Below are 24492 nucleotides of genomic sequence, written 5' to 3' on the forward strand. Positions count from 1 at the left end.
GCCTCTGCCTCTGTCTCTCCCCCTGCCTCTCCCTCTCCCTCTGCCCCTCTCCCTCTCCCTCTCCCTCTCCCTCTCCCTCTCCCTCTCCCTCTGCCCCTCTCCCTCTCCCTCTCCCTCTGCCCCTCTCCCTCTCCCTCTCCCTCTCCCTCTGCCCCTCTCCCTCTCCCTCTGCCCCTCTCCCTCTGCCCCTCTCCCTCTCCCTCTGCCCCTCTCCCTCTCCCTCTCCCTCTGCCCCTCTCCCTCTGCCTCTCCCCCTACCCCTCCCCCTCTCCCCCTGCCCCTGCCCCTGCCCCTGCCCCGTCTGGGCCTGCCCCTGCCGCCCTCCCCGCTCGTCCTCCCTGCGGACTCAGCCCCCCACCCTCCAGGCCCGGCCGCCCGGCGCTAGGACCCAGCGGTGCGCGGCCGCCACGCGCGGGGCGGAGTCGGCATTGTGACGTCACGTCGGCCTGAGCTCGGACGGTCAGACGGAGGGACCCACGGACAGACTGACCCGGTGCCGGGTGATCGGTGAGCCTGCGGGCGGCTCCTGCGCGCTATCAGGGTGGGCGCCCCTTCATCCAAGGCCCGGCCATGTGCCCGCTGTAGGGTGCTCCCGGTCCCCAGACCCGCTGCAGGGTGCTCCCGGTCCCCACACCCGCTCCCGGGTCCCCACACCCGCTGCAGGGTGCTCCCGGTCCCCACACCCGCTCCCGGGTCCCCACACCCGCTGCAGGGTGCTCCCGGTCCCCACACCCGCTCCCGGGTCCCCACACCCGCTGCAGGGTGCTCCCGGTCCCCACACCCGCTGCAGGGTGCTCCCGGGTCTCCACACCCGCTCCCGGGTCCCCACACCCGCTGCAGGGTGCTCCCGGGTCCCCACACCAGCTCCCGGGTCCCCAGACCCCGCTCCTGGTTGCTCCCGGGTCACCACACCCCACTCCTGGGTGCTCTCGGGTCCCCAGACCTCGCTCCTGGGTGCTCCCGGCTCCCCAGACTCCGCTCCTGGGTGCTCCCGGGTCCCCAGACTCCGCTCCTGGGTGCTCCCGGGTCCCCACACCCCGCTCCTGGGTGCTCCCGGGTCCCCAGACCTCGCTCCTGGGTGCTCCCGGCTCCCCAGACTCCGTTCCTGGGTGCTCCCGGGTCCCCAGACTCCGCTCCTGGGTGCTCCCGGGTCCCCAGACTCCGCTCCTGGGTGCTCCCGGGTCCCCAGACTCCGCTCCTGGGTGCTCCCGGGTCCCCACACCCCGCTCCTGGGTGCTCCCGGGTCCCCAGACTCCGCTCCTGGGTGCTCCCGGGTCCCCACACCCCGCTCCTGGGTGCTCCCGGGTCCCCAGACTCCGCTCCTGGGTGCTCCCGGGTCCCCAGACTCCGCTCCTGGGTGCTCCCGGGTCCCCAGACTCCGCTCCTGGGTGCTCCCGGGTCCCCACACCCCGCTCCTGGGTGCTCCCGGGTCCCCAGACTCCGCTCCTGGGTGCTCCCGGGTCTCCACACCCCGCTCCTGGGTGCTCCCGGCTCCCCAGACTCCGCTCCTGGGTGCTCCCAGCTCCCCAGACTCCGCTCCTGGGTGCTCCCGGCTCCCCACACCCCGTTCCTGGGTGCTCCCGGGTCCCCACACCCCGCTCCTGGGTGCTCCCGGGTCCCCACACCCCGCTCCAGCCGTGCTCCCGGGTCCCCAGACCCTGCTCCCAGGTGCGTCCCCAGCCCCACCTACTTTCTGTCAGGGTCCCCTGGCTGCGCCCCCTCTCTGTCCGGGGTCCCCGGCCGCCCTGACCCCCAGCCTCCCGCAGGCCCTGATGCTGCAGGCCTCGGGGCGCCCCCAGCCCCACGTGCCCCGCCCGCATGGAGGCCGAGGGCCTGGACTGGCTGCTGGTGCCGCTGCAGCGCCTGGCGTCTTGGGCGGCCGCGGGGGCCATGGTGTTCGGAGGGGTGGTGCCCTACATCCCGCAGTACCGCGACATCCGCCGCTCGCAGAACGCGGATGGCTTCTCCACGCATGTGTGCCTGGTGCTGCTGGTGGCCAACATTCTGCGCATCCTCTTCTGGTGAGCGGCCCCGGGGCTGGGGGCACTGCCGCCGCCTGCCTGGGGACCTTGGCCTGCTCCTGGGTCGGTGGGAGGGCGCAGGCAGCCCTGCTGGGCTCCACGGTTGTGCCCCAGTGAGCTGTGGGGCCGTGGACCTTCTATCCCCTTTAGCCACGCCATGTGCTGTGACATTTGTTTTTTTAAAGACTTGTTTGTGTGAGAGGGGCCAGAGCTGATGGTGCAAGCCCGTGCCTCCCAGCCCCAGGGTCACACGCGCTGACATTGGGATGCCAGCTTTCTGGAAACTACCTAGGAGCCTAGTTTCCTCACCCCCTCCCAGCCCGACTTCCTCTTATTAGTTTACTCTGGTAAGAAAACTGAAATTAATTTCGGCCGTTGCTGAAGCTGACTGAAGTGGGAGGAAGTGAGCTTTCGGGCCCGAAGCTCCGGGGCGCGGCGACAGGGCTCTGTGCCAGATGTCCATGGAGTTGTGGTCGGCACAGAAGAGGATGTGTCCCACTCTGAGTGTGGGGCCTGAGTCTAACGCTGTCCCCAGGAGGTCACAAGCCAGTGCCCCCCCACCCCTGACCAGCTAGGCGCTCTGCTGATGGCTGTCACCTGGTTCTGTGGCTGTCACCTGGATCTGTGGCTGTCACTGGCTGTATGACTGTCACTTAGTTCTGTGGCTGTCACCTGGACCTGGGGCTGCCACCTGGATCTGTGGCTGCCACCTGGCCCTGTGGCTGCCACCTGGCCCTGTGGCTATCACCTGGCTCTGTCACCTGGCCACCCGTCCCTGTGGCTGTCACCTAGCTCTGTGGCTGTCACCTGGCCCTGTGAATGCCACCTGGCTCTGTCACCTGGCCACCCATCCCTGTAGTTGTCACCTAGCTCTGTGGCTGCCACCTGGCCCTGTGGCTGTCACCTGGCCCTGTGGCTGTCACCTGGTTCAGGTGCTATCGCCTGGCTCTGTGGATGTCACCTGGTTTAGGTGCTGTCACCTGGTCCTGTGGCTGTCACTGGTTCTGTCACTTGCCTCAGGTGCTGTCACCTAGCTCTGTGGCTTCCACCTGGCTCTGTCACCTGGCTCTGTGGCTGCCACCTGGCTGGCTTCTCTCTTCCCCAGGTGAGCGCACTTGCCCTCACAGCCAGCCTTTGCCCGGGGTTCCCGTTCTCACAAGTCCTGCCCCCCCTGGCTAGGTGGCCCCCCTCCTAGTCCTCAGGGCTTTCGTGGCAGCTAGGGGAGCAGACCCGGGCACCGCAGGCACTGGGCCGGGAAGCTGGGTGTCCTGGGAGGACGGCCCCAGGCTGGAGCTGCTCCATTACAGGTCCTGCTCCTGGAAAGCCTATTCAAGATGGGAACACACAGCCCACAGAATAGAAAACAGAAACCCAACACTGATCCCAGGCTTAAGGCTGAAGGAGGTGGGGTAGGGGCACGGCCTCAGCACCTCACGTCCAGCCAGGCTGACCACATGAGGCATGTGCCCTGGACTTTGTCCCTGGCAGCTGTGTCCACGTGCCTGAGCTCAGTGCTCAGGCCAGCACCCTGAGCTGTCCTGGTCAGTGAGGACCCGGGGGGCTATGAGCTCAGTCCCTACAGAGACCTGGGTTCCTGGGGTGCTGCTGCCAGGGGTGCCAGTATCATCCTCACTGCCCGCTGTGGGTCCTCTGCCCTCCTGTGGACCCCTCCTCGTGCGGGCTTCTCCATTGTGAACACCCTCCCTCCTGTGGACCACTGGAGCCATTGTCCTGCTCTGGGTCCCCTGCTGGGTCCTGCAGCCTCTCTGGGACCCTGTGCCTCATCTCCCTGCAAAGCAGCCTGTGTGATGGGACAGGTTTCAGGGTTCCACGTGTCAGTGCGAGGTCAGAGGCCAGGCAGAAGTCATGAGCACATGGGGATGGGAGGCCTTCGAGGAGCCAGCCTTGGTCTGTGCAGACCCTGGAGACCCGGATCCAGCCCCTGGGCACCTGGGTCCTGGCGTTTGGCCCCTCTAGGCCGACACCTCCTGGGTCAGGGGAGGGCTGAGGGCCCGTCACTGCATGACCTCTGACCCCACTCCACTTGGGCACTGTGTGAGGAGACCGTGTCACTGGCAGCTGTGGTGACATTGCCAGCACTGGAGGGGACACTGGGAGAGGCGGAGTCCTTGTATCCACTGTGGCAACACCTGCTTCTCGCCACTGGTGTGGTGCTGCACCCCAAGTCCCCCTGGGTGATGGGACCCCAATGCCCTTCCCTCCCAGCCGAGTTGGGGCCGCACCGTCCAGCACTCGAGGGCAGCTGGGAGGCAGGAGTGTGGCCCTTGTGCCTAGTAGGAGCAGTGTTCTCTGCCTTGTCCAGCGGAGGGCTTGCCCGGCCTGAGCTCTGTCCTGTCAGGCTGTTGGGGACAACGTGCTCTCCGACTCGCTGGCAGGCTGGCTGCATCTTTGGCTGCTTGAGTGTTTCCGTGTTTTGGCAGCAGGAGCGAAGCCAGGGCTTCCCAGCTCAGGAGTGCGGCTGGGCGGGACCTGGTTCAGCACTTGCATGCTCTCCTTCTTTTTTAAAATTATTATTATTATTATTAGAAGAATGCAGAGAGAGAGACACACACACAGAGAGAAACACCAGAGCACTGCTCAGCTCCGGCTTATGGTGGTGCAGGGGATTGAACCTGGGACTTAGAAGCCTCAGGCATGAGGGTCTGTTTGCATAACCGTTATGCTGTGTCCCCTGCCCTCGCTCTTTTTCTTATTCTTTCTTTTAAAAATAAAAAGTATTATTTGTTATTATGGGGGGCATCCCCCAGCTCAGGCACCCCCGCTCCCGTGTCCAGACCTGGCCTCTGCCATGTGCGGAGGGAGCTTTGTCCCGGCACCTCTGGACACTCGTTTCAGTTGGGCGCTGAGGGCCTGGCCTCCCCAGCTCCGTCCAAGGCCTGGCTCAGCCTTCTGGTGCAGCAGGCTTGGCGAGGGCCCACGAGTTGCCCGTGACCCCTCACTTACGACCCATCCTCTGCCGTGACCCTTCACCTGAGACCCCCTCACCTGTAACCCCATGTCTGTGATCCCTTGCCCGTGACCCCATGCCTATGACCCTCTCCCTCATGACCCTTCATCTGTGACCCATCACTCGTGATCCCTTGCCTGTGATCCCTTACTCATGATGGACCCTGGTCCCTGGGCTGTCCATCCTTCCCTGACTGTCTGCCCCCGGTGGCCTTCTCTCCTGTGTGCCCTGGGAGAGGCTCTGTCCCCTGACACCTGTCTGTCCCCAGTGGCCTTCTCTCCTGTGTGCCCTGGGAGAGGCCTCTGTCCCCTGACACCTGTCTGTCCCCAGTGGCCTTCTCTCCTGTGTGCCCTGGGAGAGGCTCTGTCCCCTGACACCTGTCTGTCCCCAGTGGCCTTCTCTCCTGTGTGCCCTGGGAGAGGCTCTGTCCCCTGACACCTGTCTGTCCCCAGTGGCCTTCTCTCCTGTGTGCCCTGGGAGAGGCTCTGTCCCCTGACACCTGTCTGTCCCCAGGTTTGGGAGGCACTTCGAGTCTCCGTTGCTGTGGCAGAGTGTGGTGATGATCCTGGCCATGCTGCTGATGCTCAGGCTTTGCACCGAGGTCCACGCAGCTGGAGAGCTGGGTCTGAAGCGCCGGGCCTTCTCAGGTGGGGACTGCACAGGTGGGGACTGCACGGGTGGGGACTGCACAGGTGGGCTTCTCAGGTGGGGACTGCACAGGCGGGGACTGCACAGGTGGGGACTGCACAGGTGGGGACTGCACAGGTGAGGACTGCACAGGCGGGGACTGCACAGGTGGGGACTGCACAGGCGGGGACTGCACAGGTGGGGACTGCACAGGTGGGGACTGCACGGGTGGGGACTGCACAGGTGGGCTTCTCAGGTGGGGAATGCACAGGTGGGGACTGCACGGGTGGAGACTGCACAGGTGGGGACTGCACAGGTGGGGACTGCACAGGTGGGGACTGCACGGGTGGGGACTGCACAGGTGGGGACTGCACAGTTGGGGACTGCACAGGTGGGCTTCTCAGGCGGGGACTGCATGGGTGGGGACTGCACAGTTGGGGACTGCACAGGTGGGCTTCTCAGGCGGGGACTCCCCACGTTGGGGGCTGGTCCTCTGCAGAGGCCCCGTGTGGCCCCATGTGGCCCTGTATGGCCTCAGAGCTGCATCCTTGCCACTGGTGTGTCCGGTGCTGGTCTCTGCTCTGACTGCCAGCTGTGCCTCCTCAGGACTCTGCGCGTCCTCTCCTGGTGCCCGAGTCTGGAGCAGGAGTGGACCCCGGGACCCGCACTGGGCTCTTGCGTCCAGCCAGAGGAATGTCAGTCGCTTGACCTGGTAGAAAGTAGGTGGCTGTGGAGTCAAGTGGTGGTACATCAGGCTGAGCGCTCACATCACAGTGCACAAGGACCTGGGTTCAAGCCCCTGGTCCCCACCTGCACAGGGAAAGCTTCACAAGCCGTGAAGCAGGGCTGCAGCGGTTAGAGGAGGTGGACGTGGAAGGCAGAGAGGAGCTGGCAGGAGAGGAGTCTCAGGCAGACTTGTGTCCTCATAGCTCGGTGACACCAGAGCAGCAACCACCTACTTTCTTGTCTCTTATTGTTATTTATTTATTATTGGGTAGAGGCAGAGAACTTGAGAGGGGCAGGGGAGATAGGGAGGGAGAGAGAGAGTGTCACCTCCCCTTCTGTCCCCAGGTGGGGTGGTATCCTAAGGGGGCCACGGATGCCGCAGTTTGGGGGAGAAACCACGTAGAGAAGGAAACACCCGCCACAGGCTGTGGCTTGGAGTGGCCGCGGCACCTTGTCCTCAGCGCAGAGGTCCGGCCTCCCCTCCTGGGGGTCCTGGGGGGGTGGGCTGGGCTTGCATACACCCCCCCCAAAGCCTGAGGCAAACAGACACTAGTCAGCTGGCTCTGAGCTGAGGGCCTGAGGCTGTGTTTCTTTCTTAAAAGATTTATTTGTTAGGGGCTGGACGGTGCCAGGTCTGGCTGAGCACACACATTACAGTGTGCAAGGACCTGGGTTCAAGGCCCAACACTCCACCTGCTGTGGGGAAGCTTCATGGGCAGTGGGGTAGGGCTGCAGGACCCTCTCTCTCCCCCTCTCCCTCTCTCTCTCTCTCCCCCTCTCCCTCCCTCTCTCTCTCCCCTTCTCCCTCTCCCCTCTTTCTCTCCCCCTCCCTCTCTCTCCCTCTTTCTCCCCCTCCCTCTCTCTCCCTCTCCCTCTCTCTCTCCCTTCCCCTCTCCCTCTCTCCCTCTTTCTCCCCCCTCTCTCCCCCTCTCCCTCTCTCTCTCCCCCCTCCCTCTCTTTCCCCCTCTCTCCCTCTCTCTCTCCCTCTCCCTCCCCCTCTCCCCCCTCTCCCCTTCTCCCTCTCCCTTTCCCTCTCCTTCTCTCTCCCCCTCTCTCCCTTCCTTCTTGATTTCTATATCATTTAAATAAATAAAACAAAGTAGTATAAATAAGACTAATTTATTAATGAGAAAGAGGGGACCTGGGCCTCCTGACATGTCCTGCCTTCTGCCAGGCTGGTGTGTGGCTTGGACAGGTCCCTGGGGGCTTTGCTGTGTGGCTTATCAGCGAGGGTGTAGGTGCCGGCCGTGTCCTTCCCGAGCCCCGGTCTGTGGCTGTGCTCTCTCGCATCCAGCTCTGCGCCTGTGTGGCAGGCGGGCCTGGCCAGGAGCACCCATGGACATTTGCTTCTGAGCAGCAGGACATGTGCCCAGCACAGGCAGGGCAGCTGGTGGGCTCTAGTGCTGGCCGCTGTGGACTGGAGCCCAGTCGAGGCCCCAGCGGGCCTGCAGCCAGTGCCCACCCCCAGCTGCCCACTCCCAGCTGTCCACCCCCAGATGTCCACCCCCTGCTGCCCACCCACAGCCGCCCACCCACAGCCGCCCACTTCCCTCCTGATGGAGCCGGGGCCTGATGGGAGTAGCAAGCAGGAGGCCAGCCCACTGTCCACTCCAGCCTAGTGGGCATGACTGGGAGGAGTGAGGTGCCCACTGTCAGTAGTGACCCCAGGTGACCATCCTTCTGCTCCGTGACCCCATGGTACGGCAGCTGTGGACTTGGAAACGCCCACCTCAGAGAGTCAGGCTCCCACATGCCTTCACCCCGTGCTGTTCTCACTCTGAGAGCTCAGTTTGCCCCCATTCTCCAGCGTGCAGGCAACACTGGTCTCCTGGTCCCTGTCCTAGCATCTGACCTGGTCCCACCCTGGTGTCTGTCCCGGTCCTTGTCCTGGTCCGTGTCCTGATGTCTGTCCTGGTCCCACCCTGGTGTCTGTCCTGGTCCTTGTCCTGGTCCGTTTCCTGATGTCTGTCCTGGTCTCTAACCTGGTGTCTGTCCTGGTCCCATCCTGGTGTCTGTCCTGGTCCTTGTCCTGGTCCCACCCTGGTGTCTGTCCTGGTCTCTAACCTGGTGTCTGTCCTGGTCCTTGTCCTGATCCGTGTCCTGATGTCTGTCCTGGTCTCTAACCTGGTGTTTGTCCTGGTCCTTGTCCTGGTCCGTGTCCTGATGTCTGTCCTGGTCCCATTCTGGTGTCTGTCCTGGTCCGTTTCCTGATGTCTGTCCTGGTCTCTAACCTGGTGTCTGTCCTGGTCCATGTCCTGGTCCGTGTCCTGATGTCTGTCCTGGTCCCATCCTGGTGTCTGTCCTGGTCCTTGTCCTGGTCCCTGTCCTGATGTCTGTCCTGGTCTCTAATCTGGTGTCTGTCCTGGTCCTTGTCCTGGTCCGTGTCCTGATGTCTGTCCTGGTCTCTAACCTGGTGTCTGTCTTGTCTGTCCTGGTCCCCGTCCTCGTCCTTGTCCCTGTCCTGTGGGTGAGCTGAGAGTGACTGGCTCTGGGTGGGTCGGGACCCAGCACCACCCCTGCCTCTGCTTGGTGGCGTGGCCGCTGGTGTTCCTGGTCCCTGGTTCACAGTAGAGCTCCTGGAGGAGGAGCTGCCCTGGGCGCTGGTGTCTGGGTCCCCTGTCACAGCAGGGCCTGGCTCTGGGCCAGACTCCCCTACCCAAACCTGGGCTGGACAGCCAGCAGGGCAAGTGTCTTGCAGGGCCTTGCGAGCTGGGTGCCCCAAGTCCCCAGCTCACACTACCCTCTGTCTCCCTCCTCCCGTGTCCCTCCTTCCTCTGCCTCCCTTCCTCTCCTGTCTCCCTCCTCCCTCTCCCACCTCCCTTCTCCCTTTCTTGTCTTCCTGTCTCCATGTCTCCCTCCTCCCTTCTTTCTCCCTCCCTCCTCCCTCCCTCCTCCCTCATCCCTCCTCCATCCCCTGTCTCCCTCCCCTGGTCTCTGGCCGCAGTTGCAGACTGTAAGGATGAGGCTGGCAGGACACCCCTCCGCCGGGCCCTCCTGGGTACGTACCTGCCGCCCCTGCCCCGCCACTGTCCTGCCCCGCCAGCCTCCTCCCCATCTCTGTGCATGAAACCAAGCCACCTCTCCCCACTAACTGCCCCTTGCTGACCCGGCATGCCACATTTTTAACTATATAGGATAGAAATTGAGAGGGGAAGGGGAGACAGAGAGACACTTGCAGCCCTGCTTCACCACCCATCCAGGAAGCTTTCCCCTTGCAGGTGGGAACCGGGAGCTTGAACCTGGGTCCTTGTATAGTGACGTGTGTGCTCAACTGGGTCCACCCTGCCTGGCCCAGAAAATTTTTCTCAAACCCACCCCAAAGTGTCCCCTTGTGTCTGGAGCTGCTCTGCCTGTCACTCCTGGGCACGGCAGGCCCAGTGCTGCCTCTGCTCAGCTGCCCGCGGCCTCTCAGCTGGAGACCCCTCCTCCCTCCCTCCCTCCCTCCACTCTGCGTGCTGCCCCGCACGTCCCCAGGCAGAGGTGAGGGCTGTGTTGGGGCTGTTGTCTGCTTCCTGCGCTGACAGGTGGGAGAGCGTCACCTGGAACCCCTCTCGCCGGGGTTTGCAGACGCGCCTCTGGTGAGGCAGACCAAATGCCCTTCTGTGTTGAGGCTTCGCTTTTCTCATGAGGAGAAGATGTCAAACCCTTTTCCGTGTATCTTGAGGTGACAGTGCATTTATTCCCCCAGAGCCTGCTCAGCTCTGGCGGATGGTGGTGCAGGGGACTGAGCCCGGGGCCTCAGGGCCTCAGGCAGGAACCTCCCAGCTGTGCCGTGTGCTCCCTCTCCTGTGTGAGCCAGGCTCCTTTGCTGTTCAGTCAAGGGCTTGTCTGCCATCTGTGAGGTGTGGTCCTTCTTGTGGTCTCCTTGGTTTTGAGCTCGGCCTTGTGAGGTGACATGGGGAAGGGAGGCACTCTTTCCTCTCCGGGTTTTCTGGCATAATCGTGAAGTCTTAGAGCTCTCTATTTAATTACATTAGGCATACCACATCCCATACGTTTAACTAGAATTCTTTTTTTAAAAAAAAATATTTATTCCCTTTTGTTGCCCTTGTTGTTTTATTGTTGTAGTTATTATTATTATTGATGCCATTGTTGTTGGATAGGACAGAGAGAAATGAAGAGAGGAGGGGAAGACAGAGGGGGGGAGAAAGACAGACACCTGCAGACCTGCTTCACCGCCTGGGAAGCGACTCCCCTGCAGGTGGGGAGCCGGGGGTTCGAACCGGGATCCTTATGCCGGTCCTTGTGCTTTGCGCCACCTGCGCTACCTTGAACTATTTTTAATCTCCTTCAAGAGTTCTTTTCTTTTTTAAAAAAAATTTATTTATTTACTAGCTAGAGACAGAGAGAAGGTGAAGGGGGGAGAGAGGCACCTGTCACACTTGTAAAGCTTCCCCCCTGCAGGTGGGGACCCGGGGCTTGAACTCGAGTCCTTGCGCCCTATAGTGTGTGCACTTAACCAGACGCACCACTGCCTGGCCCCCTGACGTCTTTCCTGACTCACTTACTCCTAGGGATGTTGCTCGATGTGAACCTGGCTGTGGGCTTCCCAAGCCTCTTACTGCTGTGAGACGTGGCCCACTATGGCGGGACAATGTGCTCTAGCCTCTTCTTTCCTTTCCTTTCTTTTTAACATTTTTTATTCATATAATGGACACACCGACAAGACCACAGGATAAGGGGTACAACTCCGCACAGCTCCCACCCCCGGAGCTCCGAGTCCCTCCCCGCCGCTCTAGCTCTTAGCCCCTGAGCCGAGGAGGAGGTGGTGGTGTGTTTCCAACTCCACCCTCCTCTTTTTCATGCCGGGATCTGTCTCAGGGGCGCTCAGTGCTCACACTTGGCCGTGTGAGGGGGGATCTTTTAGCTTGTTCTACTTGGGGGTCTTTTCATGTCTGCTCTGCTGTGCTGTGCTGTGTGGGCTGAGATTCGCCTCACACTTGGGGCTTCTCCGTTGCTGTTTAGTCAAGTACTTTCCTTTCCCTCCCCCGGGAGGACACGCGTCTAGTGTCCCGCGGTTCTGTCCCACTGTCCCCGACCCTCCGGGATCTTCTGGCGGCACCACCTCTGTGGAGCTGTCTTCACATCCGAAGGTTTCTCTAAGCTCTGTGGAGACTCCGGTCCGCAGCGGCCTGTCCTCGCCTACTCTGCTCGCCCCTCGACGGCCCCTCAGCGCCCCTCCTCTGATTCTGCATGCGACGTCGGTTCTGACAGCGGGTCCTGCCGCTCTGTGGTCTTTCTGCACAGTCCAGAACCAGCCCCTCCACAGGCTCCTTGTTTCCTGTTTCTCTGCGGAGCTGTGTGTGTGTGGCCCTTGCCTGGATGTTTCCTGGATGTCTGTGCTCCGCGGGATGCCTCCCGCTAGCTGTGGGCCCAGCCAGTGAGTCCCGACCCCCGCCTCCTGCTGCGGCTGCTGCCCACCCCCGGCTGGGCAGCCACCCTGCCGCCCCGCCCCGCCCCGCCTGCGCATTGTCTCTGGGGCCCAGAAAGCACCTGAGCCTGGTGCGGGCCAGTTAACGGAGAGCAGGGCCTCGAGCCGACAGGAGCAGAGCACCTGGGTGGCAGGGAGGCTGCAGGGCCTCCCGCCTGAGTGAGGAGTGGGGTCTGGCAGCGGGCTGGGCCCAGCCCCGGGGTGGGGACGTGGGGCCGAGGGGGCCGCGGAGGGCGCGGGGCCAGGGCCGGGTCCTGATCTGAGGGGGATGCGGCAGGCGTGACCCCGGCAGTGCTGGGACCCAGGCTCTGGATGGAACCCGGCTGACCTGCACCGGCTACTCTGCCGGCGGCCGCACGGGGGCGCGTGGGCCGAGCCGGGGCGGCTCAGGTCTCCCAGGGCTGCCTGTGGGGTCACCCACTCCCGCTTGGGCCCTCCTGGTCCTGGGAGCACCCGCCAGAGGCGCCTCTGATGCAGGTGAGTGACCTGCTGGGAACTGAGGTGTTCTGCCGCGCCCTCCCCAGGCGTCCCAGCTGTGAGGACTCCCCGAGCAGGTGGCAGTGACGGTCGGCAGTGCGGGCTGTGGTCACAGGCTGGCTGGTGCCCCTGGCTGGCTGGCGGTGGTGAGAATGGCTCCTCAGCGCTAGTTCTTTGGAGCCTGCTCTTTCTGATCTCACGTGTGAGAGTGGGGGCTGGGGGTGGACGGCCTTGGGCTGTATGTCCTCCCTAGTGATGGTCCCCTTGCCCAGGGCGTGGCAGCAGGTGGGTGCAGGCCTGTTTCCCAGGTGGCCCTGGCTTCCCTTCTCCAGCCAGCCGTCACCCCGGGCCTCTGCCACCCCGACCCACCACCCTGCTGTCCTGTGACCCTGCCACCCCACCCAACTGTTCTGGGTGGGGCCCTCCAGGCGGGGGCTGCTCCAACTCCTGGCGCCTCCTGTGCCACGTGACTGACAGCCCTGTGTGCCTGCAGGGGTACAGGGGTCTGCTGGGGGTCCTCTTGGTCTCAGACCCATGTCCTTGGCACACGTGCCCCTTCTGTCTCCCTGTGGAGCTCAGGTCACTGTCGGGCCTTTTGTGTCAACTTGGCCGTGATGGGAGCTGGCGTCAGCTCTGCTGATTCAAGTTGTTGCCTTTGCAGTTCTGGAGGTCGGGGGTATATGTCTCTGAGGTCAGATAGCTCAGAGGTCGGGGGTGTATGTCTCTGAGGACAGATAGCTCGGAGGTCAGGGGTGTATGTCTCTGAGGACAGATAGCTTGGAGGTCGGGGTATATGTCTCTGAGGACAGATAGCTCGGAGGTCAGGGGGTGTATGTCTCTGGTGTCAGATATCTCAGAGGTCAGGGGTGTATGTCTCTGAGGTCAGATAGCTCGGAGGTCAGGGGTGTATGTCTCTGAGGACAGATAGCTCGGAGGTCAGGGGTGTATGTCTCTGAGGTCAGATATCTCGGAGGTCGGAGGTGTATGTCTCTGAGGACAGATAGCTCGGAGGTCAGGGGTGTATGTCTCTGAGGTCAGATAGCTCGGAGGTCAGGGGTGTATGTCTCTGAGGACAGATAGCTCGGAGGTCAGGGGGTGTATGTCTCTGAGGTCAGATAGCTCGGAGGTCAGGGGTGCATGTCTCTGAGGTCAGATAGCTCGGAGGTCAGGGGGTGTATGTCTCTGAGGTCAGATATCTCGGAGGTCAGGGGGTGTATGTCTCTGAGGACAAATAGCTCGGAGGTCGGGGGTGTATGTCTCTGAGGTCAGATAGCTCGGAGGTCAGGGGGTGTATGTCTCTGAGGTCAGATAGCTCGGAGGTCAGGGGGTGTATGTCTCTGAGGTCAGATAGCTCGGAGGTCGGGGGTGTATGTCTCTGATGTCAGATAGCTCGGAGGTCAGGGGTGCATGTCTCTGATGTCAGATATCTCGGAGGTCAGGGGGGTGTATGTCTCTGAGGACAGATAGCTCGGAGGTCAGGGGGTGTATGTCTCTGAGGTCAGATAGCTCGGAGGTCAGGGGTGTATGTCTCTGAGGACAGATATCTCGGAGGTCAGGGGGTGTATATCTCTGAGGACAGATAGCTCGGAGGTCAGGGGGTGTATGTCTCTGAGGACAGATAGCTCGGAGGTCAGGGGGTGTATGTCTCTGAGGTCAGATAGCTCGGAGGTCAGGGGTGTATGTCTCTGAGGACAGATATCTCGGAGGTCAGGGGGTGTATATCTCTGAGGACAGATAGCTCGGAGGTCAGGGGGTGTATGTCTCTGAGGTCAGATAGCTCGGAGGTCAGGGGGTGTATGTCTCTGAGGTCAGATAGCTCGGAGGTCGGGGGTGTATGTCTCTGAGGTCAGATAGCTCGGAGGTCAGGGGTGCATGTCTCTGATGTCAGATATCTCAGAGGTCAGGGGGTGTATGTCTCTGAGGTCAGATAGCTCGGAGGTCAGGGGTGTATGTCTCTGATGTCAGATATCTTGGAGGTCAGGGGTGTATGTCTCTGAGGTCAGATAGCTCGGAGGTCGGGGGTTATGTCTCTGAGGTCAGATAGCTTGGAGGTCAGGTTTCTCAGAGGTCGGTGTCTCTGGAGGTCTGATAGAGGGCCTGGGTGTGGGGAGATTGGAGAGCAGGCGGGTGCAGCCTGGACCACTGGACGGCCTGACTAGCCTTAGACAGAGCCGACACCTGGCCTTCCCTGGCCCGCTACCCTCGCCCCCTGCCAGGTCCCAGCTCTGGCGGCTGCCAGGCATCGGAGACAGCTCTGGGACCCCTGGCAGCGGGCTGGCTTGTTCCAGTGCTGGCGTCACCCCTGTGCCTGTTCTCGGGGGAGGGCGGGCGGGCTGACCGCCAGGAGCAGAGCCCACACCTGCCTGGCCTCCCTGGGCCTCACTCCCATGTGCCCTTCCGTCCCCCAGACTTGGACCCCCAGCACTTCTGGCGCTGGAGCAGCTTCTGGGACTATGTGCAGTGCGTGGTCGCCTTCACGGGCGTAGCTGGCTACGTCACCTACCTGTCCCTCGACTCTGTCCTGTTCGTGGAGACACTGGGCTTCCTAGCCGTGCTGACTGAGGCCATGCTGGGCGTGCCACAGCTCTACCGTAACCATCAGAACCGCTCCACTGAGGGCATGAGGTGGGTGCTTCTGGGGGAGGGGAGTTCTTGGGGCATGGAGGTGGGTGCTTCTGGGGGAGGGGAGTTCGTGGGGCATGAGGTGGGTGCTTCTGGGGGAGGAGAGTTCGTGGGGCATGAGGTGGGTGCTTCTGGGGGAGGAGAGTTCGTGGGGCATGAGGTGGGTGCTTCTGGGGGAGGGGAGTTCGTGGGGCATGAGGTGGGTGCTTCTGGGGGAGGAGAGTTCGTGGGGCATGAGGTGGGTACTTCTGGGGGAGGGGAGTTCGTGGGGGCCATGAGGTGGGTGGAGGGAGGGGGGAGCTCACGGGGAAGGGGGGTGCCCATGGGGGGAGACAGGCCGGGGAAGGGAGGGTAGCAGGAAGCAGAGCGCCCATGTGGGGCCGGGGCACAGGGCACAGGGGACCTGGGTGGGTGTGTCACACAGTCCTGCAGGGGTCAGGTATCATGACCTCTGACCCGACCCTTGATTCCTGGGCACGGGCTGAGGGTTAGTGGACTGTGGACAGCTGTCCCCAGGAGGCCTGCAGGCCAGTGTCCAGCCAGGCCCGACCGGCTGTGACATCACACCACGCCATGTGGACGTCCCCACTCCCACTCCCAGACCTCCCTTGGGGCCCCTGACCCTGCCCCCCACCCTGAGCCTGTCGCCTGTGTCCACAGCATCAAGATGGTGGTCATGTGGACGAGTGGGGACACCTTCAAGACGGCCTACTTCCTGCTGAACGGGGCGCCCCTGCAGTTCTCGGTGTGCGGGCTGCTGCAGGTCCTGGTGGACTTGGCCATCCTGGGCCAGGCCTACACCTTCGCCCGCCAGTCCCCCAAGCCCACCCTGCACGCCGTGCACCCTGCCAGCGCCAAGGCCCTGTGAGCCAGCAGATGCGACAGGACTTGCACCCGGTGCCGGGCTGGGTGCTGCCTCCCCACCCCCAGGAGCAGCTTGGCAAGACTTGCACCCGGGGCCGGACTGGAGCGGCCCCCCACCCCTGTGAAAGCAGCCAGGACAGAGGCTCAGGACTGTCCAGGCATGGCTGGGGGTCCAGGTGGGGCCACGGGGCAGGGTCCTCGCCCCATGGAGGCTGTGGGGCTGCTGGGGCATCCCCTGCTCCCTGGTCACATGGTTTTGGAGTGCAGCCCTGCACCCTTCCTTGTCACAGCTTCCTGGGGAGCACAGCCTGTCGGGGGCCCCGGGGGTCAGAGGCAGCGCCCCCCCCCCACCGGCCAGGAGCACCCAGAACCCCACCCATCCCAACTGGGGTCGTGGCCTGAAGCGTCCAGGGTGGGGGCTGGGCCTGGCGCCCAGAGACTGGCCGAGGAGGACTCTGGCCCCCATGGACCCTCGGCTGGCCCCCTGCGTCCAGCCTCACCGCAGCCCATCAGATACCCTGTCCCTGCCAGACAACCCCCCCATCCCCAGTGGTCAGCTCCTGCCACCTGATCTTGTGTGATTTGCCGAGCACTGTCAGCCGGCCAGCCCGGGCACCGTGGCTAGGCGTGTGGCCAGCACTAGACACTGTGAGTCAGTAAACTGCTCTGGACCCAGGTGGCCTCCTGAGTGACCCAGGGATGCAGGGGACATAGGGGCACTGGGGTTGTAGGGGACACAGGGATCATGGGAGGCATGAGGATGCAGGGCGGCTGTGGGGGACACGGGACGAAAGGGACATAGGGGTGCGGGAGGTGTGGGGAACATGGGGGGGCACAGGGTCCATGGGGGTCGTGGGGGGGTGTGGGGGCATGGGCTCCCCTGTCTGCTGCACTGGCCCAGGAGGGTGCGACTTCTGCCGAGGGCTAGAGCTGAGTCACAGCCACCAAGCTGACAGGACATTCGACACAAGGGCCGGGGATACTGGGGCTCCTGCTGCTACCCCAGCACCGGTCAGGAGGCATCCCCTGGAGAAGAGCCCGGGGCCCTGCGGAGCACACCCCAGGCAGATGGCCACTCACTGGGGGTGTGACCGTCCCCGTGTCCGGCCTGTGTGGCCAGGTAACAGCATCCAGCTCAGCCGCAGCCACGCGGGGAGGGCAGCCCCCTCGTGCCCAAGACCGGTGCCCTCACACACAGGACCTCCTGCCAGTCAACCCAACAAGGGACAGCAAGGGGGGGTGGTCTGCAGGTGAGGGGCCCACAGTGGGGCCCTGCCAATCGGATCCGCCTGAACCAGAACAATACCCTAGGGTGAACCTGAGGGAGGAGCCCTGACAGCCCCCACCCAGGTGTCACCTGAGGCCTGGTCATCTTGAGTCGGGACACCAGGATGCTGGTCAGCAGAGCCACGAGGCTCGGAGAGCAGCCTCCTGGGTGGGTGACTGGACATGGCTGGAGTGACTACCCTCTGTGCCCCGGCCACCCAGGAAGGAGCCATCAGGCCCCCAGATGTAGGCGGGCTGCTCAGCCGCACAGCGTCCAGCCTCCGGCAGATACCCTGGACAGAAGAGGCCGGTCTCTGACCCCTGGCCCTCCCTGGAGTCGAGCTGGCTGAGGCTTGAGTCCTGGGGCCTTGGTGGCCCTGCTCCCTCTGGGGGTCCAGAGATGGAGCTGGGACCAGGAAGCACCTTCGGAGAGACGGTGTGGGCAGACAGGCCGCCCAGTCAGGGCCCCCAGACACTTCCTGGTGGACGGGGAGGTGAAAGCAGCCTGTGAAAGGCCCAGAGGGGGTCAAGGGTGCATTTAGGGGGCAGGCAGGGCTAAACCCAGTAGAGCGCACGTGTCACCGTGAGCGGGACTGCGCCGGGCTGGCTTCGCGGGCAGGAGAGAGACGACCAGGGACTCGTGGCTGAGTGGTACGCGGTTCAGTCTTTGTTCATGTGGAACGTAGCGCAATCTCAGCTCTCTAAAATCACAGAGGATGTCCGTAGGATAGGGGCCAGGGAGAAGGAGAAAGCGTGCAAACAGTGAGGATGAAACCAGTGCCCTGAGGCAGGCGGTGCTGAGTTAACAGTGGTGATGTGAATAGAATCCAGGGTTAAGCAGGGGGAATTAAACCAGTGAAACAGAAGGGGTCTCAGGCAGAATTTAGAAGCAGACCAACAGGACTGCAGCTGTCTGTCTCTCCCCATGTCCTCCTGCCCTCTCAATTCTGTCTTCCCAAATGTAAGAATATATATATTTGGCTCCAGAAAAAAATATAATGGCAAGAGTCGGGCGGTAGCACAGCAGGTTAAGCGCAGGTGGCACAAAGCACAAGGACTGGCATAAGGATCCCGGTTGGAGCCCCCGGCTCCCCACCTGCAGGGGAGTCGCTTCATAAGCGGTGAAGCAGGTCTGCAGGTGTCTTTCTCTCCCCCTCTCTGTCTTCCCCTCCTCTCTCCATTTCTCTCTGTCCTATCCAACAACGACAGCAATGACAACAACAGTAACAAGGGCAACAAAATGGGGAAAATGGCAGAAAAAGAATATAGTAAAATAGAAAAGAATAGGGTAGGATAGACGAGAATAGAGTATGCTAGGGTGGGGTGAACTGGGCAGCATAAAGAACAGGCTACCAGGAGCTGGGTGTGGTGCACCAGGCTGAGCGCACACATCACATGCTTAAGAGCCCGGGTTCAAGCCCTCCTCACCAGTAGTGGGGGAAGCCTCACAAACGGTGGAGCAGGGCTGGAGATGTCTAGCTCCCCATCTCCCTCAATCTCTCTCTGTCCTAATATAAGGAAAACCAGTAAAACTTGAGTGGATTTTAGATCCTGCAAGCAGAGAGAAAGGCTTCTGCAGGGGTGAGTGCACTGAGGTGAGCGGCTTCCACACAAACGAGGGGGAGGTGACATCCAGCAGCCTGACACCCCCAGATGGGCAGGGAGGGGCACAGGCAGCTGTAGTCGAGGACAGCGCGGCTGGGGTGTACTCCCCAGATGTGGGGCCGTGCAGCTGCTTGTTGGGCTGTGGGGAGGTGACGGCACATGTGCAGTGGGGCCCATGGGGCCAGGCAGCGGTCAAGGGCTCAGAGCTTTAAGCACTGTCCTGCAAGTGCCCAGCTCTGCTAGGTGACAGTCACGTGTGAGCGTGCCTGTGAGTGCACGTGACCATTCACAAACGCACACACCCTTGAGTCCATCTGACCTGTGAACACAAGCACTGGGAAGGGTTAGTAAGGCCACAACTGGCACGCAGCCTGCCACAGCATCTGTCCAGAAAGGTGGCCAGGGTGCCAACACCGAACATAGCGGCAGGAGATAAGTGGAGACTTCCTCACAAGGGCCACACCGTTATGGGCTGAGTGTCACATGCTTCAGGGCTGTGTCACAGGGTTTCAGGGCTGAGTGTCACAGTGTTTCCGGGCTGAATGTCACAGTGATTCAGGGATGAGTGTCACAGTGTTTCATGGCTGAGTGTCACAGTGTTTCAGGGCTGAGTATCACAGTGTTTCAGGGCTGAGTATCACAGTGTTTCACGCCTGAGTGTCACAGTGTTTCAGGGCTAGTGTCACAGTGTTTCAGGGCTAGTGTCACAGTGTTTCAGAGCTAATGTCACAGTGTTTCAGGGCTAGTGTCACAGTGTTTCAGAGCTAATGTCACAGTGTTTCAAGGCTGAGTGTCACAGTGATTCAGGGCTAAGTGTGACTTTGTTTCAAAGCTGACTGTCACAGAGTTTCAGGGCTGAGTGTCACAGTGTTTCAGGGCTGAGTGTCACACTGTTTCAGGGCTGAGTGTCACTGTTTCAGGGCTGAGTGTCACAGTGTTTCAGAGCTAATGTCAGTGTTTCAGGGCTGAGTGTCACAGTGTTTCAGGGCTGAGTGTCACAGTGTTTCAGGGCTGAGTGTTACAGTGTTTCAGGGCTGAATGTCACAGTGTTTCAGGGCTGAGTGTCACAGTGTTTCAGGGCTGAATGTCACAGTGTTTCAGGGCTGAGTGTCATAGTGTTTCAGGGCTGAGTGTCACAGTGTTTCAGGGCTAAATGTCATAGTGTTTCAGAGCTAATGTCACAGTGTTTCAGGGCTGAGTGTCACAGTAATTCAGGGCAGAGTGTCACAGTGTTTCAGGGCTGAGTGTCACAGTGTTTCAGGGCTGAATGTCATAGTGTTTCAGAGCTAATGTCACAGTGATTCAAGGCTGTCACAGTGTTTCAGGGCTGAGTGTCACAGTGTTTCAGGGCTGAGTGTCACAGTGCTTCAGGGCTGAGAGTCACAGTGTTTCAGGGCTGAGTGTCACAGTGTTTCAGGGCTGAGTGTCACAGTGTTTCAGGGCTGAGTGTCACAGTGATTCAGGGCTGAATGTCACAGTGTTTCAGGGCTGAGTGTCACAGTGATTCAGGGCAGAGTGTCACAGTGTTTCAGGGCTGAGTGTCACAGTATTTCAGGGCTGAGTGTCACTGTGTTTCAGGGCTGAGTGTCACAGTGATTCAGGGCAGAGTGTCACAGTGTTTCAGGGCTGAGTGTCACAGTATTTCAGGGCTGAGTGTCACTGTGTTTCAGGGCAGAGTGTCACAGTGTTTCAGGGCTGAGTGTCACAGTATTTCAGGGCTGATTGTCACTGTGTTTCAGGGCTGAGTGTCACAGTGATTCATGGCTAGTGTCACAGTGTTTCAGGGCAGAGTGTCACAGTGTTACAGGGCCGAATGTCATAGTGTTTCAGAGCTAATGTCACAGTGTTTCAGGACTGAGTGTCACAGTGATTCATGGCTAGTGTCAGTGTTTCAGGGCTGAGTGTCACAGTGTTTCAGGGCTGAGTGTCACAGTGTTTCAGGGCTGAGTGTCACAGTGTTTCAGGGCTGAGTGTCACTGTGTTTCCGGGCTGAATGTCACAGTGTTTCCGGGCTGAATGTCACAGTGTTTCAGGGCTGAGTGTCACAGTGTTTCAGGGCTGAGTGTCACAGTGATTCAGGGCAGAGTGTCACAGTGTTTCAGGGCTGAGTGTCACAGTGTTTCAGGGCTGAGTGTCACACTGTTTCAGGGCAGAGTGTCACACTGTTTCAGGGCAGAGTGTCACAGTGTTTCAGGGCAGAGTGTCACAGTGTTTCAGGGCTGAGTGTCACACTGTTTCAGGGCAGAGTGTCACAGTGTTTCAGGGCTGAGTGTCACACTGTTTCAGGGCAGAGTGTCACACTGTTTCAGGGCAGAGTGTCACAGTGTTTCAGGGCAGAGTGTCACAGTGTTTCAGGGCTGAGTGTCACAGTGTTTCAGGGCTGAGTGTCACAGTGTTTCAGGGCTGAGTGTCACAGTGTTTCAGGGCAGAGTGTCACAGTGATTCAGGGCTGAGAGTCACAGTGTTTCAGGGCTGAGTGTCACAGTGTTTCAGGGCTGAGTGTCACAGTGTTTCAGGGCTGAGTGTCACAGTGTTTCAGGGCTGAGTGTCACACAGTTTCAGGGCTGAATGTCAGTGATTTCGGGCTGAGTGTCACAGTTTTTTAGGGATGAGTGTCACAGTGTTTCAGGGATGAATGTCACAGTGTCAGTTCTGAGTGTCACAGTGTTTCAGGGCAGAGTGTCACAGTATTTCAGGGCTGAGTGTCACAGTGTTTCAGGGCTGAGTGTCACAGTGATTCATGGCTAGTGTCACAGTGTTTCAGGGCAGAGTGTCACAGTGTTACAGGGCTGAGTATCACAGTGTTTCAGGGCTGAGTGTCACAGTGATTCATGGCTAGTGTCACAGTGTTTCAGGGCAGAGTGTCACAGTGTTACAGGGCTGAGTATCACAGTGTTTCAGGGCTGAGTGTCACAGTGTTTCAGGGCTGAATGTCATAGTGTTTCATAGCTAATGTCACAGTGTTTCAGGGCTGAGTGTCATAGTGTTTCAGGGATGAATGTCACAGTGTTTCAGGGCTGAGTGTCATAGTGTTTCAGGGCTGAGTGTCACAGTGTTTCAGGGCTTAATGTCATAGTGTTTCAGAGCTAATGTCACAGTGTTTCAGGGCTGAGTGTCACAGTAATTCAGGGCAGAGTGTCACAGTGTTTCAGGGCTGAGTGTCACAGTGTTTCAGGGCTGAATGTCATAGTGTTTCAGAGCTAATGTCACAGTGATTCAAGGCTGTCACAGTGTTTCAGGGCTGAGTGACACAGTGTTTCAGGGCTGAGTATCACAGTGTTTCACGCCTGAGTGTCACAGTGTTTCAGGGCTAGTGTCACAGTGTTTCAGAGCTAATGTCACAGTGTTTCAAGGCTGAGTGTCACAGTGATTCAGGGCTAAGTGTGACTTTGTTTCAAAGCTGACTGTCACAGAGTTTCAGGGCTGAGTGTCACAGTGTTTCAGGGCTGAGTGTCACACTGTTTCAGGGCTGAGTGTCACTGTTTCAGGGCTGAGTGTCACAGTGTTTCAGAGCTAATGTCAGTGTTTCAGGGCTGAGTGTCACAGTGTTTCCGGGCTGAATGTCACAATGATTCAGGGCTGAGTGTCACAGTGTTTCAGGGCTGAGTGTCACAGTGTTTCAGGGCTGAGTGTTACAGTGTTTCAGGGCTGAATGTCACAGTGTTTCAGGGCTGAGTGTCACAGTGTTTCAGGGCTGAATGTCACAGTGTTTCAGGGCTGAGTGTCATAGTGTTTCAGGGCTGAGTGTCACAGTGTTTCAGGGCTAAATGTCATAGTGTTTCAGAGCTAATGTCACAGTGTTTCAGGGCTGAGTGTCACAGTGTTTCAGGGCTGAGTGTCACAGTGTTTCAGGGCTGAGTGTCACAGTGTTTCAGGGCTGAATGTCATAGTGTTTCAGAGCTAATGTCACAGTGATTCAAGGCTGTCACAGTGTTTCAGGGCTGAGTGTCACAGTGTTTCAGGGCTGAGTAGTGTTTCAGGGCAGAGTGTCACAGTGTTTCAGGGCTGAGTGTCATAGTGTTTCAGAGCTAATGTCACAGTGTTTCAGGGCTGAGTGTCACAGTGATTCAGGGCAGAGTGTCACAGTGTTTCAGGGCTGAATGTCATAGTGTTTCAGAGCTAATGTCACAGTGTTTCAGGGCTGAGTGTCATAGTGTTTCAGGGCTGAGTGTCACAGTGATTCAGGGCAGAGTGTCACAGTGTTTCAGGGCTGAATGTCATAGTGTTTCAGAGCTAATGTCACAGTGTTTCAGGGCTGAGTGTCACAGTGTTTCAGGGCTGAGTGTCACAGTGATTCAGGGCAGAGTGTCACAGTGTTTCAGGGCTGAGTGTCACAGTGTTTCAGGGCTGAGTGTCACTGTGTTTCAGGGCTGAGTGTCACAGTGATTCATGGCTAGTGTCACAGTGTTTCAGGGCAGAGTGTCACAGTGTTACAGGGCCGAATGTCATAGTGTTTCAGAGCTAATGTCACAGTGTTTCAGGACTGAGTGTCACAGTGTTTCAGGGCTGAGTGTCACACTTTCAAGGCAGAGTGTCAGTGTTTCACAGCTGAGTGTCAGTGTTTCAGAGCTAATGTCACAGTGTTTCAGGGCTGAGTGTCACAGTGTTTCAGGGCTGAGTGTCACAGTGTTTCAGGGCTGAGTGTCACAGTGTTTCAGGGCTGAGTGTCACAGTGTTTCAGGGCTGAGTGTCACAGTGCTTCAGGGCTGAGAGTCACAGTGTTTCAGGGCTGAGTGTCACAGTGTTTCAGGGCTGAGTGTCACAGTGTTTCAGGGCTGAGTGTCACAGTGATTCAGGGCAGAGTGTCACAGTGTTTCAGGGCTGAGTGTCACAGTGATTCAGGGCAGAGTGTCACAGTGTTTCAGGGCTGAGTGTCACAGTGATTCAGGGCAGAGTGTCACAGTGTTTCAGGGCTGAGTGTCACAGTATTTCAGGGCTGAGTGTCACTGTGTTTCAGGGCTGAGTGTCACAGTGATTCAGGGCAGAGTGTCACAGTGTTTCAGGGCTGAGTGTCACAGTATTTCAGGGCTGAGTGTCACTGTGTTTCAGGGCAGAGTGTCACAGTGTTTCAGGGCTGAGTGTCACAGTATTTCAGGGCTGATTGTCACAGTGTTTCAGGGCTGAGTGTCACAGTGATTCATGGCTAGTGTCACAGTGTTTCAGGGCAGAGTGTCACAGTGTTACAGGGCCGAATGTCATAGTGTTTCAGAGCTAATGTCACAGTGTTTCAGGACTGAGTGTCACAGTGATTCATGGCTAGTGTCAGTGTTTCAGGGCTGAGTGTCTCAGTGTTTCAGGGCTGAGTGTCACAGTGTTTCAGGGCTGAGTGTCACAGTGTTTCAGGGCTGAGTGTCACTGTGTTTCCGGGCTGAATGTCACAGTGTTTCCGGGCTGAATGTCACAGTGTTTCAGGGCTGAGTGTCACAGTGTTTCAGGGCTGAGTGTCACAGTGATTCAGGGCAGAGTGTCACAGTGTTTCAGGGCTGAGTGTCACAGTGTTTCAGGGCTGAGTGTCACACTGTTTCAGGGCAGAGTGTCACACTGTTTCAGGGCAGAGTGTCACAGTGTTTCAGGGCAGAGTGTCACAGTGTTTCAGGGCTGAGTGTCACACTGTTTCAGGGCAGAGTGTCACAGTGTTTCAGGGCAGAGTGTCACAGTGTTTCAGGGCAGAGTGTCACAGTGTTTCAGGGCTGAGTGTCACAGTGTTTCAGGGCTGAGTGTCACAGTGTTTCAGGGCTGAGTGTCACAGTGTTTCAGGGCAGAGTGTCACAGTGATTCAGGGCTGAGAGTCACAGTGTTTCAGGGCTGAGTGTCACAGTGTTTCAGGGCTGAGTGTCACAGTGTTTCAGGGCTGAGTGTCACAGTGTTTCAGGGCTGAGTGTCAC

General features: G+C 59.7%; 1 protein-coding gene and 1 long non-coding RNA gene across 6 annotated transcripts; both read left to right on the forward strand.

Moving 5' to 3' along the window:
• Nucleotides 1-372: 372 nt before the first annotated feature.
• Nucleotides 373-16411, forward strand: SLC66A2 (solute carrier family 66 member 2). Of its 5 annotated transcripts, none has more exons than XM_060174057.1 (6): nucleotides 373-507; nucleotides 1767-2021; nucleotides 5503-5651; nucleotides 9287-9340; nucleotides 14659-14875; nucleotides 15533-16411. In XM_060174057.1, the coding sequence occupies exons 2-6, from the start codon at nucleotides 1819-1821 to the stop codon at nucleotides 15738-15740; spliced, it is 831 nt and encodes a 276-aa protein (XP_060030040.1). In that variant the 5' UTR covers nucleotides 373-507; nucleotides 1767-1818; the 3' UTR covers nucleotides 15741-16411. The 5 variants fall into 5 exon arrangements, with proteins under 5 accessions (XP_060030040.1, XP_007537149.1, XP_060030042.1 ...); XM_007537087.3 differs by having other exon boundaries at nucleotides 5503-5636; XM_060174058.1 differs by having other exon boundaries at nucleotides 436-541.
• Nucleotides 5670-7131, forward strand: LOC132533188 (uncharacterized). Its single transcript, XR_009545106.1, has 3 exons — nucleotides 5670-5694; nucleotides 5800-5829; nucleotides 6066-7131. It is a non-coding gene; the product is annotated as an uncharacterized LOC132533188 (long non-coding RNA).
• Nucleotides 16412-24492: the final 8081 nt, after the last annotated feature.

The sequence above is a fragment of the Erinaceus europaeus genome, chromosome 15, assembly GCF_950295315.1.
Source record: "Erinaceus europaeus chromosome 15, mEriEur2.1, whole genome shotgun sequence".
In the NCBI taxonomy this organism is placed as follows: domain Eukaryota; kingdom Metazoa; phylum Chordata; class Mammalia; order Eulipotyphla; family Erinaceidae; genus Erinaceus; species Erinaceus europaeus.